Genomic DNA, 12,927 nt, shown 5'->3' on the forward strand with positions numbered 1-12,927 from the left:
AATATATTACGTGGTTCAGCCACTAGGGCCTACGTCCACGCCACAAAGATGTAGAGGTAACCCATACAAAACCACTCTTCTTCTCCTATGCCTTGTTCTCACCGCCGAACAACCAACCGCAAAGTACCACACATCAATTGACAAATAACAATCGCCCTAAGTCCTTTTCCCAGAAGTTAGTACCTGTCGTGCCTCTGATTCCGACGGCAATCTGAACAGAAGAAGGCCGTCAGGCAAGGCTGAAACCCTCACCTCACAAGAAATCCTCCTCGTCTTCGCCGCCCATTCCGAAATCCACTCGATGCTTCCCACATCCTTATCGAAACGGCCGACCAAGCAGGATTTCAACACATCTTCACGTATCTTGAGACTATGCTTATCAACCCTAAACACATGACCCTCTTTGGTTGGGAAAGACTCGATTTCGCCCTTTGTTGTGAGGCGTGGTAGACTCGCTACATCCAAAAAGGTCTTCTTCATAACATAATATATGAATATAAATTAACTCCTCGATGTGTGTGTCTTTAGTCAAAGTTGCCTCATCCTAAAAAAATCGCCTAAAATCGCCCTTCAGTGGCTTCAAGTTAGTTTTAACTGTTATCATGTGGGAAAAACTTTAGGAGTCAGATAAACTTCCTTGGGAACATGGCACGCGTTTGAGATTTTCAGTGGAAGTTGGAGAAAATGGCCGACGGTTATGGGCTGTAACCATACTGTTAGGAGAAAACGGCCGACGGTTACCAATTGTTACCAAATAGTGGGAGAATATGGCTGATTATTTGTTATTGGCAATTCCCATGCAGAAGAAACTGCTTATTTATTGGCATTTGAATGTCTCCCCGGACAACATCGTTACTTTACTTACCTTTTTCATTTCATGTCATGTCTTTACATTTCCCAGTGTAATCTTACACTTTAAATGTATAGTGTAGCATTTAATTTTCAGCAAGTAGCCTAGTTTTCTCATACCACATGTATTTCAATTCCTAGATTAATGAAATTTTATCCTTCTTCTAGTTCCTTTAAATTTAGTCTTTTAATCCCTTTATCACTTTCTTTAGTTAATTCCTTCTTTCACCATTTTCACAATTCTGAAGTCCTTGAAAAAGGCAAAAAACGAACCCTTTGAAGGGTGGTCATTCCAGACCCTTCCATAGTCTCCTGAAAATCAACTCTACCAAAACAATATCTGGAATATTGTTTGGTCTTCCTTGGATTTGGCAAGAATCCTGGCCCGCCCGTGTACCCAACTTTAAATTATTTTTCGTCCAAACATAGAGTAAAGAGAGACAAATTCAAGAACACCAGGATTTTACGTGGTTCGGCAAACCCCTCTTACCTACATCCACGACTCGAGCACTTTCAAGATTTCACTTAACTGCTTTTCTTCGGGTGAAAAGCAAACCCCTTACAAATCTTTCATTCAAGGTGAAGTGTAACCCTTACATAGCTTCTCAAGCTCGTAAACAATTGCTCAGTAAGTACGTCACCAAGACTTCTTCAGGTTGCACCAACCCTTCACAAGTATCTTTTGAATATGAGTTTGAATATAATTATTGTGTCCCTTTATGGACAGATATGTAATACATCACAAATTTAGCTACCCAAATGAATACCAAATAGACCAAAAATCAAACTCCAACAGTCGTGAGCCACAGGACAATAATCAAACTCCAATAGTCATTATTCCTCTTATTTATAACGAGCCTCTTGAGATTCTTTGCAATGTAGTTACACTTCAATTTATGATATTTGGGAAGGTTTTACATCTACGTAAAATTCAATATATTGGATTCTTAATGAGCTTAATTGGATTGGTTCAGTGTTGTGATTGTGATACATAGTATGTGTTGGCAGATATGATAGCCACGATTTATAGAATGACTTACCATATTAGTAAAGATTTGATTATGTTATAGAATATGCCATAGAATATGCTTTGATTTGATTTAGTTTCCTTCTTGTAATATGAGCACGTTGTCACGAGCTTAGAGTTTCAGCACCACTCTAGCTGCTCCCGTGTGGCACCAAGACGTTGCTCCCACTCTCGCAAGTACTTGGTCAGCCTAATTCCCGTGCACACCTTAGCCAACACTCTCCCCTCGTGCGCTTACTAGTGTTATAGTTGCACTCGCCCTCTCCTCACTTGGCTTGCACACTCACACACACTAAGACACTTAAGTTGGCAAGGAAAGAACACTTCTATTACTTCAAAGAATGCTTTGTACAAGGCTAGCACTCAAGCTCTCTACAAGGCTCTCAAGACTCACTCTAGGACTTGTTGGTTGCAAAATGAAGTCCTACTTCTATTTATAGGTATCCCCATCCCTAATGGATGGCTAGGATGCATTCTAACCAACGGTGGAGATTGATTCTTTAGAATCTTCTTCCACCTTCTACACATCTCCATACATATCTACAACATTCTAGAACTCTCCATACTACTCCACACAACTCTGGAGAACTCTAGAACCTTCCACACATTTCTACATATTTCTACACATATCTAGAATCTTCCACACAACTCTAGACTACTCCGGAAGACTCTAGAAACTCCACTTGCCATGCAGTTGCCATGCAGCGTCCTCCTCAGCGTCTACGTGTCGCCTGCGTGGCACAACCTCCATAGGCGGGGCGTGACATTCTCCCCCACCCATTTCCGTGATGCTCTCGTCACGGTTTCTTCAGCTGACCCAGCCTCTCGCAGGTCATCAGCACTTGCGCATATGTCCTTGGCCCAAACGTACTAGCGCCCTTCGGGAGATGTGAGGTCCTCACGAGCTCCATCGTGTTGACTGCCACCTCTGGACTCTCCTTCCTGCCCACGAGCGGCACCATGCATGCGGCCTTGCCTTCTTCACCTCCAAGTATCATCAACGCACCAAGGCATGGTAGTGGCGCAGCGTTGTTCCTGTCCATGAACTCCAACCCCAGCACCATGTCATGGTCGTCCATCTCCGCAACTTGGAAGTCGGCCTTGCCCTTCCATCCTTGCATGCATAGCTCCACCTCTTTGCACACTCTACTCACGCGTGCCTCCTCTGAGTTGACGGCCTTGATCCATCCCTCCGTCTTGCGCCTCTCCAAGCCAAGTCGTTGCGCCTCCTCTGGGGTAATGAAGTTGTGTGTGGCGCCCGTGTCCACCAACGCTTGCACGGCTTTGCCACCAACCTGCGCATCCACATAGCGCACCCTAGCTACCTTCTTTGCCTTGCCCTTCTTCTTGGTGTCATGCGCCATGCTACTCAGCATCTGCATAGCCCCCATGCACCTATCTTTATCGCTGCCCGCATCGTCCACCTTGCCCTTGCCCTTATCCTTCACAAGGGCGCTCATGGTCTTCTTGTTGGGGCAGTGTCGCAATATGTGCGGCCCTTCGCACAAGTAGCACTTCGGCTCCCACTTGCCCTTATCGCGGCGCTCTCCTTTGCCACTAGCCTTAGACCTCTCCCCATGGTCCTTGCCCATATCATGGCGTGGGCGTCTCTCTTCATCGCTGTGCTCATCATCACTTGACTTGGGTGAGCCCCTTTTCTTGAAGCGACGGTCACCCCCACCTTTGCCGTGGTCCCTCCTGGGAGACGTGGCCCTCTTGTCATCGCGCCTAAAGTCTTCAAGGCGCTCCGCTATAGCCATTGCGGATGCCAAGTCTCTAGGCTCCCTCCTTCTTAGCTCTGTGGCTACCCAAGACTGCAACCCATCAATGAACAAGCACACGCGTTGCTGCTCCGGCATCTCTGGGATCTCCAGCATCAAGTTGGAGTACTCCTTCACATACTCCCTTATGCTGCCCTTCTGCTTCAGGCGCCTTAGATTGATCATGGCGAGGTCCTCAACGCACTCAGGGTAGAACTGCCTCTTGAGCTGCCTTTTGAACTCTTTCCATGTATCAACTGCTCTTGCGCCCCTACCGGTGAAGCGCTGCCTCCACCATAGAGCGGCGGTGTCTGTGAGGTACATAGTGCCTGTTTGCACCTTCTCCTCATCATCCTCGATCTCCATGCACTCGAAGTACCGCTCCATGTGCCAAAAGAAGTTGTCAATCTGGCGCGCATTCCTTTCCCCATCGTACTCCTTGGGCTCCGGCGCCTTCTTCTTCCTTGGCTTCACCACGACCTCGCGCGCTTGGGAGAACTCCTTCTTACACTCGGCAATCTCCATGCGCAAGTCGTCTACCCAATCATGCAAGTCCCTTTCTTTCTCTTGCGCCTTGTTGGCGATGCCATCAATCAGCTCGTAGAGCTCCGCCATCCTTCTCTCGAGCCTATTAAACTTGGTCTCCGTGTAGACCAAGTGTGTGGCAAGCTTCTCCTCCAAGCTCTGCTCTAAGATGTGGACTTGGTGGTCTCCTCCGCTAGCCATGTCTACTCCAACAAAGCTCCCTTGACGAACCTGGCTCTGATACCAACTGTCACGGGCTTAGAGTTTCAGCACCACTCTAGTTGCTCCCGTGCGGCACCAAGACGTTGCTCCCACTCTCGCAAGTACTTGGTCAGCCTAATTCCCGTGCACACCTTAGCCAACACACTCCCCTCGTGCGCTTACTAGTGTTGTAGTTGCACTCGCCCTCTCCTCACTTGGCTTGCACACTCACACACACTAAGACACTTAAGTTGGCAAGGAAAGAACACTTCTATTACTTCAAAGAATGCTTTGTACAAGGCTAGCACTCAAGCTCTCTACAAGGCTCTCAAGACTCACTCTAGGACTTGTTGGTTGCAAAATGAAGTCCTACTCCTATTTATAGGTATCCCCATCCCTAATGGATGGCTAGGATGCATTCTAACCAACGGTGGAGATTGATTCTCTAGAATCTTCTTCCACCTTCTACACATCTCCATACATATCTACAACATTCTAGAACTCTCCATACTACTCCACACAACTCTGGAGAACTCTAGAACCTTCCACACATTTCTACATATTTCTACACATATCTAGAATCTTCCACACAACTTTAGATTACTCCGGAAGACTCTAGAAACTCCACTTGCAATGCAGTTGCCATGCAGCGTCCTCCTTAGCGTCTGCGTGTCGCCTGCGTGGCACAACCTCCATAGGCGGGGCGTGACAACGTGCTCTCTTTATCTATAAATACTAGAGTTGTGAATGAGTGATTAATCTCATTCAAGCCTTTACGCAATTCTCTCATTTCTCTTCTTTTTATATTTCTACTTGGTATCAGAGTCAGGGTGGGGTCCGACTACAATGAGGGCATTGAGAGTTCGGCACCACCCATTCGGAAATGGTCTAAGGTGAGATCGCCTATCTGGGAGGTGTCGGGTAGCTAGGGTGGTCCGACCTCAATGAGGGTGTTGCGAGTTTGACACCACCTATTCAGAAATGGTCTGAGGAGACATGGTTGTTTCTTTTCATGGTCTAAGGAGACATTGTTGATTCTTTCATCTACATTGTTTAAACATATGCATGAAGGGGAATGGTCTGAGGAGACATTGTTGATTCTTTCTTCTACATTGTTTAAACATATGTATAAAGGGGAATGGTCTGAGGAGACATTGTTGAGTCTTCCATCTACATGTTTTAAACATGTGAAGGGGAATGGTTTGAGGAGACATATTGTTGTTTGTTTACCGTCTGAGGAGACGTGATTGGTTGTTTACGGTCTGAGGAGACATTATTAATTGTTTATGGTCTGATGAGACATTTTTTATTTGTTGATTGACACTTCATTTGAGAGAAAATCATCGCTAGTCAGATTTGCACTTTGTAATATGTAGATTTTGAAGAAGGGTGCTAGTAAGATCGTGCTTGAAGGTGTATTGTCCAAGTTGTGTGTTTCGAATATCCATGCATCAACTTGAGAGGGAGTGTTAGCAGATATGATAGCCATGATTTATGGAATGACTTACCATATTAGCAGAGATTTGATTATACTATAGAATATGCCATAGAATATGCTTTAATTTGATTTAGTTTCCTTCTTGTAATATGAGTATGTGCTCTTTTTATCTATAAATATTAGAGTTGTGAATAAGTGATTAATCTCATTCAAGCCTTTACGCAATTCTCTCCTTTCTCTTCTTTTTATATTTCTACTGTATGTCTTATAATTTTCGCATGGTTGGTGAGGAAATGGAAAGAGAAAGTGCTAAGTAATTTGTGTTTGTTTTCGTTCCCAAAAAACTAGATATTCTCATTGGCTAAATAGATGAAATTCGGGGCACCATATTGTTCATAGTAATATAATGATTTAATTGAACTATTTAACAGTCATGGAAAATGATTTAAAACTATAATTTTATGAAGTAAAATTTTGTTTTGTTATAATTTTGGTTTCTTATAATATAAGGTAAAGTGCAAAAAACCCCCCTAAACCAGTACCATTTTGCAAATAACACCCCTGAACTACAAATTGCCTACTTGAACTATTGATTTGTTGCAATTAAGGACAAATTCATTACAAAAGACTATTTTACCCTTTCTCATTAAATTTGTCATTTGTTATTAAATTATTTTTATTATCTTTCCTCTTATCTAAATACTAATTATACTATTTACCTTAGTTTTATTATTAGTATCAATTTATCATAAAAATGGAAAAAAAAAAATAGATTTGTAACTTATTATAAAAAAATTATTATTAATATTAAAATTTATTATAATCAATTTAAATTTTTTTGCTGTAGAAAAATATCTTCTTTCTCTTACAAATATTCATGAAAAATTAATAAGTTACTTAAATTAAAAATAACTTCTTTTTCATGCAATATATTCATGAAAAATCAATAAATTAATTCAATTGTTAGAAAATTTTCTACTTGAGATTTTTATTTAAATAATGCATTTTTTTTTTTCTAAATTATTTAAATAATTAATATAAAATATTAAAGGTAAATTTATGCAAATTAAATGGAGAATATGTCATCAAATTAGTATGATTTTTTTTTTTTCATAATTTATTTCAAGAAAAATAGATTTAATTATAATTCCATAATAAAGGGCATAATGGTTATTTAATGAAAAGTAGTCTAGGCATTGGGGCATTTTGCAACAAAATGTGATAGTCCACAAAATATACTTGAAGGGGGTTATTCGCAAATTCATACATAATTCATGGGTTTTTTTTGCACTTTAACCTATAGAGATAATTTCCTTCTTTTAATAATCTGCATTATTTGCTCAACATTTTTCTAGTTTATACTATCTCAGAAATTCAGTTGGTTCTGAATCACTGGTAAATAGTAAATACTATTTATTTGGATTTTTAAGTTTAATGGATTGAGATATCACTATATATATATATATATGTGTTAGAGAGGGAAATATAGAGGGAGAGATTCAGGAGTGAGAGAGATGCATTGAAATGAAGTCAAACGGCTGCCAAATATGACCGTTGGTAAAATAGGAGGGAATGAGGGGAGAAACTGTTAAATGAAATTGGAGGGCAAACTGGGCAGTATAAATTACTTTTTTTGATGATGTCAGCAAAATGTATCTTTGACCCTTACATGAGGGGGAAACCTGTTATTTGTTTGAAAAAGTAGGGGGTGAAACTGAAATTATGCAAAGGTTTTGGGGGGTGGGGGGGGGGCGGGGGTGGGGGAGCTAATTGTATTAAGGGCAAAACATGGGGTCAAACTGTATTTTACCCAATTAAATTTGTGTATAGTATGTACAGGGGTGGTTTGATAGTACCGGGGGTGAAGTGTCAAAAAATAATAGTATAGAGGGATTTTGTGAATTTAACCCTTAAATTTATTTAAATAAAGGAAGGCCATTTTGGTAATTTCATCTTTTAAATAACGGTTCCGTGATGATTTTGTCCTTGTATGTAACTTTTTGGTAGTGCATGGGTGGTTTGATAGTATGGGGGTGTAGTGCCAAAAAAATGAAAGTACAGGGGGTTTGTGTATTTAACCCTATATTTATATTCAACCCAATTATACAATTTATATGTGTTCTACATCAATCAACTACTCTACACGAAAGATTTCAATAACAAGTGACAAATATATTCGATATTATGAAGCAAGATCAACTTGCATGTGTTGTACTGAACAAAATTTCCAGATCTCTCTTCTAAGAACGTAGTCTCCCAATCTCTTGTCCCTACAGCCCATATTTCCGTTTGAGTAATGATGAGGGAGCCGAAAACAGGGCTCCGAATGGAGGAGCAGGTTTGGCTTGTCCACCCGTTCTGATGTTTTTGATTGAAAATGATTATTCTTTGCTTTCTTGTATACCCTAATTAGTTTTGCTATTTATAAAATTAAATTTCAGTATTCAGGGTATGATTTTCTGTCTAGGTTTGTACTGGTTAAAATTTAGAATTCTATAAGTTGAAAACGTATTGACTATAGTCTATGGTTGACTGATTGAACTTTTCACTTGTATCCATAACTGCAGTAAGTTGGATCAGTTGATATACAAAGTCATTTTGGTGCAAATATTACTGCATCAAGTTGTACTTTGTGAAAAATCAAAGGGGACAACTTTCCTGCATGTTTAGCAATCTCTGCACCTTTTTTGATTCAAATCTTTACATTAATTTCAATCTAACATACTCCCTCTGTCCCAAAAAAGGTGTCCCTTTTTGGGAACTATGACTCACAAGGACAGAGGGATTTTCTTAACATATTTTATCACAAAAAAAAGTCAATTATTCCGAAGTCCAAGGTAGGTTTGTATCTTTGACTAAAATTTCCACCTTGAAACCTAAGTCCTCTGAGGTCTCAATTACCGTAATTTACCTAATGTGAGATTTGAAGCATGTGGAATGTCATAGTCTTCCAAGCAACTTCCATATCTATTTTCCTATCATGACTAGAATCTTGTAACTTCCATCTCTAACAGATACTCCCTCCGTCCCGTAAAAAGTGTCATTGTGAGTCATGGTTCCGCAAACATGACACTTTTTATGGGACGGAGGGAGTATTACAGCCTTCTGTTAATTTCTAGATATTTTGAGTCATGACATCTAGTGCATTTGAAGGTTTATTGTAAACACACACACACACACACACATATTAATTATCACCTCAATGGTTAAGATTGAATGACTTTTACTTCCTTAGTTGTCGTAAATTTGGTTTGGATATATCATATAAGGTGCTAACTTTTGACAAATTTGGTTTGCGAAGAAGTGGTAAGGGATTGCAGTTTTTCCATCATGACAGTCTGAGGTACTTGGTTTGGTGGCTGAAGTCCAGGGTCTGTCGGGTCGAACCTCGACCTACTTGTAGAGAGAAATACCATTTTGACTCCCGTACAAATTAACCCCATCTTAATTAATATTGCTTTATAATTATTTGAGAGATTCATCTCTCTTTATTATTATGTTAATTAAGTCTTATGTGATGTCATCGAATGACATCACCCACCCTCTTACTTGGCCTATATAAGGGGATACTCCAAGGACAAGAAGGGCAGAGCAAAAAGGGAGGAGGAAATAACCTCCTAGACATAGAGAACTCTCATGCTCTCTCACACCCATGCTTTCTACATGCACCTTCACCAAGGGAGTAAATGGTGTAATACAACACTGCCATCTTCATTCTCTTGTCTCTCTCGAGTTTGACTGCGCTTCCACCTCTCTCAGTCCACCTCAGATTTTATTGTTTGCTTGGGTCACTCATATTTGTGTTATATTGATATCACCATTTATATTTGTTATATAAAAACACCCCCTCACATTCTCTTCTTGTCTGAAGCATTCCCTTAGTACGTAGACTTTTACCTCTTGCTGGACTGATCAATTCCCTATAGTTAATAAAACGGCTACATTTTGTGTTTGCTTCAGCCTGTGAGGAAACTTGTTATTCTCAAAAGTTCATTTTAACTTCTTGGTTTTACCATCCGTTTTCTACCTTTTTTAAGACCCCTCTTTTTATTTATGATTTTCCCCCCTTTCTTTCTTTTCTGGGGGAAGGGAGTGGTACATACTTAATTTAAAGTGCGTTTCCTTCTAAAATTTTAAAACAGAATTTGGCTTGAATGTACTTTGAAAACACATAATTTGTTGTCCAAAATTTGGATACTTATAAAAGAAAAAATTGACCAAAATTTGAAGAGTTTTAGGGTGAAGTTGTGACCTAACTGTTGTGTTGTCATAATAGCACATACTGGTTCTGATGCTCATTTGGTCGAGTATGGGGGAATTACTTCTCCTTCCACTGCTGTTCACGATGACTCTTCTCTCTATATATTTTGTTCATCAGAGTAAAAACTTAATATATTGACACAAATCATCATGAAGTGCTAATGAGAAGTAATACATGACACTAGGAAGTGTTGGAACTCTTTCAATAATGTTTATTTATTAGTTCCTCTGTTCATTTCTGGCTCATTGATTTTGCGTTCGAATCATATTTCTCTTGTACATTTCTTTGAAGGGTTCGCTCGAATAAGTAAATAAATAAATATATACCACCAACGCTCTGTAAAATGGTTAGTGTCATATCCTTCTAACTAGGAACTTCTGTAACTCCTTGAATATTTTTGACTTGTGGAACACTGGAACTAGATATCCATGATGAGAAAACAACAATATCAGTAATGCTTCACCAATCCTATTATCCAACAGTTCAATGCTTTTAATGTGTACTTTTTCAGTAGATTATTATTTTGTAATTCAAAATCAATATTTTCACAACTTTGTGGTTTAATTTTGTTTGTGTTAACCATTTATCTTTTTAGTTATATGGTGGAATTTGAACCCATTTCATCAGATTTATGGTGAACACAAATTTTAGATTTGATTTTTGTGCAATTGTGTTGACTTGAAAGATTTTGCAACAAGGTTGCAGTCCTAAAGAGATGAAAGTGAAGACACTGATCACTTATATTTCGCTTGGGTAGGGATTGGGGGGGGGGGGAGGTTTGGTGTCAGGTGTAGTCTGAATAGTAAAAACCTTATTTTCCAGAAATTTAATGGTTACAATAATAATCTGACACCTGCTGTGCAAGTATGTTTATAGAATTTCTCATTCTTTAGAGCAGCCCTTGGAATCTGCCTGATTTTATTGTTTAAATTTAAGGTACATAACTTTGCATTTCTTATTCTCCATTTGGCTTTTCTTTTGCAGCGGTTATGCGGTCAGACGGCTTTTTGTATCTTAAAGATAACTGCCCGTCTCTGCAGTCAGAGCTGCTAAAGACGGTAGCAGGTTGTGAGGAGGATTGTAGCAGTGGAGGTGGAAAGTCTCGAAGTGTTTGGGCCCAACTTTCTGATGGTGCTGATACCAATGGCAGGAGGGTAAGACAGAGGACCTGACTTTTGGATAGGAAATTGATGGTTGCTGTTTTCGTGTAACACATTATGATTGTGTCAAGAAAAGGTGATTTTGAACAGAGTGCTAACATGACAACAGGAAGATTAATTCCTTAGCTTTTCTTCCATGGCCTTCATGAAATGCTGTTGTACTCACAGAACACTACTGGTTGATGTTAATGGCAATGTTTTCACTGTAACCTGACTTTAAGGCTGTTTTTTGTTGTAGTTTAATGCGTCTCCAGACTTGGTCATATAAAATTCCAAGTGCCATTTTCTTTGCAACGCTGGCTACAAATTCTCACTCTGAAGTTCCTAAAATGGCCGTATCTATAAATTATTTTTTGTAACAAGATATTAATCTGTTTGCATTTAGCGGCTTTGGCAGCATTTAACGGTATAGCTGGTCTGGTCACTCTTAAAAAACGAAATTGGTCAGACTGGGTTAGTTATAGCCTTATAGGTTTGAATTTATTATACCTTGACTCGGATAGTCGAGGGAGAGTGGGAGCTTGGGGATGGATTTAAACGAGTGTTTTTTTATGACTCTTCGTACAATTCTACTCGTGTGCTTTTGACGACTTTTGTGCCAAATTGCTAAAGATTTCTGTATTGATGGTTGTCCCATGGGTAGAAACACAGTCATTGGAATAAACACGTAAACAATTTAAAAACGACTTTAAACGGTTATTGTCCATACATTAAATGGAGAATGTTCAATTAATTAATAGTTTTATGGCAAATTGCATGAAACAACATTCTCCACTCTCTCCTCCTCCTCTTAAATTTGTGAAATTTTTTAATAAGTGACAAGTTATTAGTGTGTGCTTACAAATATGACTCTACCCAAATATTTTATGGGTGAAAGAGTGTTACTAAATTAAAGTAATTACCAAATAAGGAATTCTACTATTTTGGCCCAAACTGCCTTTTTAATAACCTTTGAGTCATTTACACATATACCTTCCATTTTCGCCCAAACGCCCTTTTCATATAAATATGACTGTATCCAAATATTTTATGGGTGAAAGAGTCACTAAATTAAAGTAATTACCAAACAAGGAATTCTACTAATTTGGTCCAAACTGCCTTTTAATCACTTTTGAGACATTTACACATATACACTCCATTTTGGTTCAAATCCCCTCTTCATATAAATACGAGTGTATCCAAATATTTTATGTGTGAAAGTGTTGGAGAAACGGAAGTTTAAAAAACTTTTAGAGGATTTTTTAAATAAAAATCTTGATTCATGTGTAGAGATAAGTTTTATGCATGAAGAACATGAAGTCAGAGATATAAAACTTACATTAAGGTTTGAGTAAACATTAAATCTCTCCTCTAAAGTGAATGTTATAACATTATAGACCCTTTAGTTAGATGTCGCTTCCTTGGATCTTCATCTTCTTGGTAATGATCTTGCCTTTAGAAATCACCCATAAATCTCTATGAATGACCTTGGAGAGCTTAACTTGTGGGAGCCTCCATGAGATGAGAACATTTAACCCTAAAATCTTAGAGAGGGAAAAATCTTTTCTTGTTTTCCAAAAATTAATGCACAAAGGCGTAACCTAAAATATACTTGGACACCATGTATATATAGGCAAAATAAAAATAATAATTGAAGACAATATATTTTCTCAATCCCTAAAATTCACGGGATTATTCAAATCTAATGGGCCTCCAATATCAAGTTG

General features: G+C 39.0%; 1 protein-coding gene across 1 annotated transcript in view; it reads left to right on the forward strand.

Moving 5' to 3' along the window:
* Window positions 1-11,605, forward strand: part of LOC132268266 (BTB/POZ and MATH domain-containing protein 4-like) — a 38,499-nt gene extending 26,894 nt beyond the window's left edge. The window contains exon 4 of the mRNA XM_059769093.1: window positions 11,046-11,605. Within this exon, the coding sequence (XP_059625076.1) occupies window positions 11,046-11,233 (188 nt within the window). The 3' untranslated portion in view covers window positions 11,234-11,605. The remainder of the gene's footprint in view (window positions 1-11,045) is intronic.
* The last annotated feature ends 1,322 nt before the right edge of the window (window positions 11,606-12,927 follow it).

The sequence above is a fragment of the Cornus florida genome, unplaced genomic scaffold (assembly GCF_030987335.1).
Source record: "Cornus florida cultivar Cherokee Brave unplaced genomic scaffold, ASM3098733v1 CherokeeBrave_3.0.0_Hap2_Chr08, whole genome shotgun sequence".
Taxonomy (NCBI): domain Eukaryota; kingdom Viridiplantae; phylum Streptophyta; class Magnoliopsida; order Cornales; family Cornaceae; genus Cornus; species Cornus florida.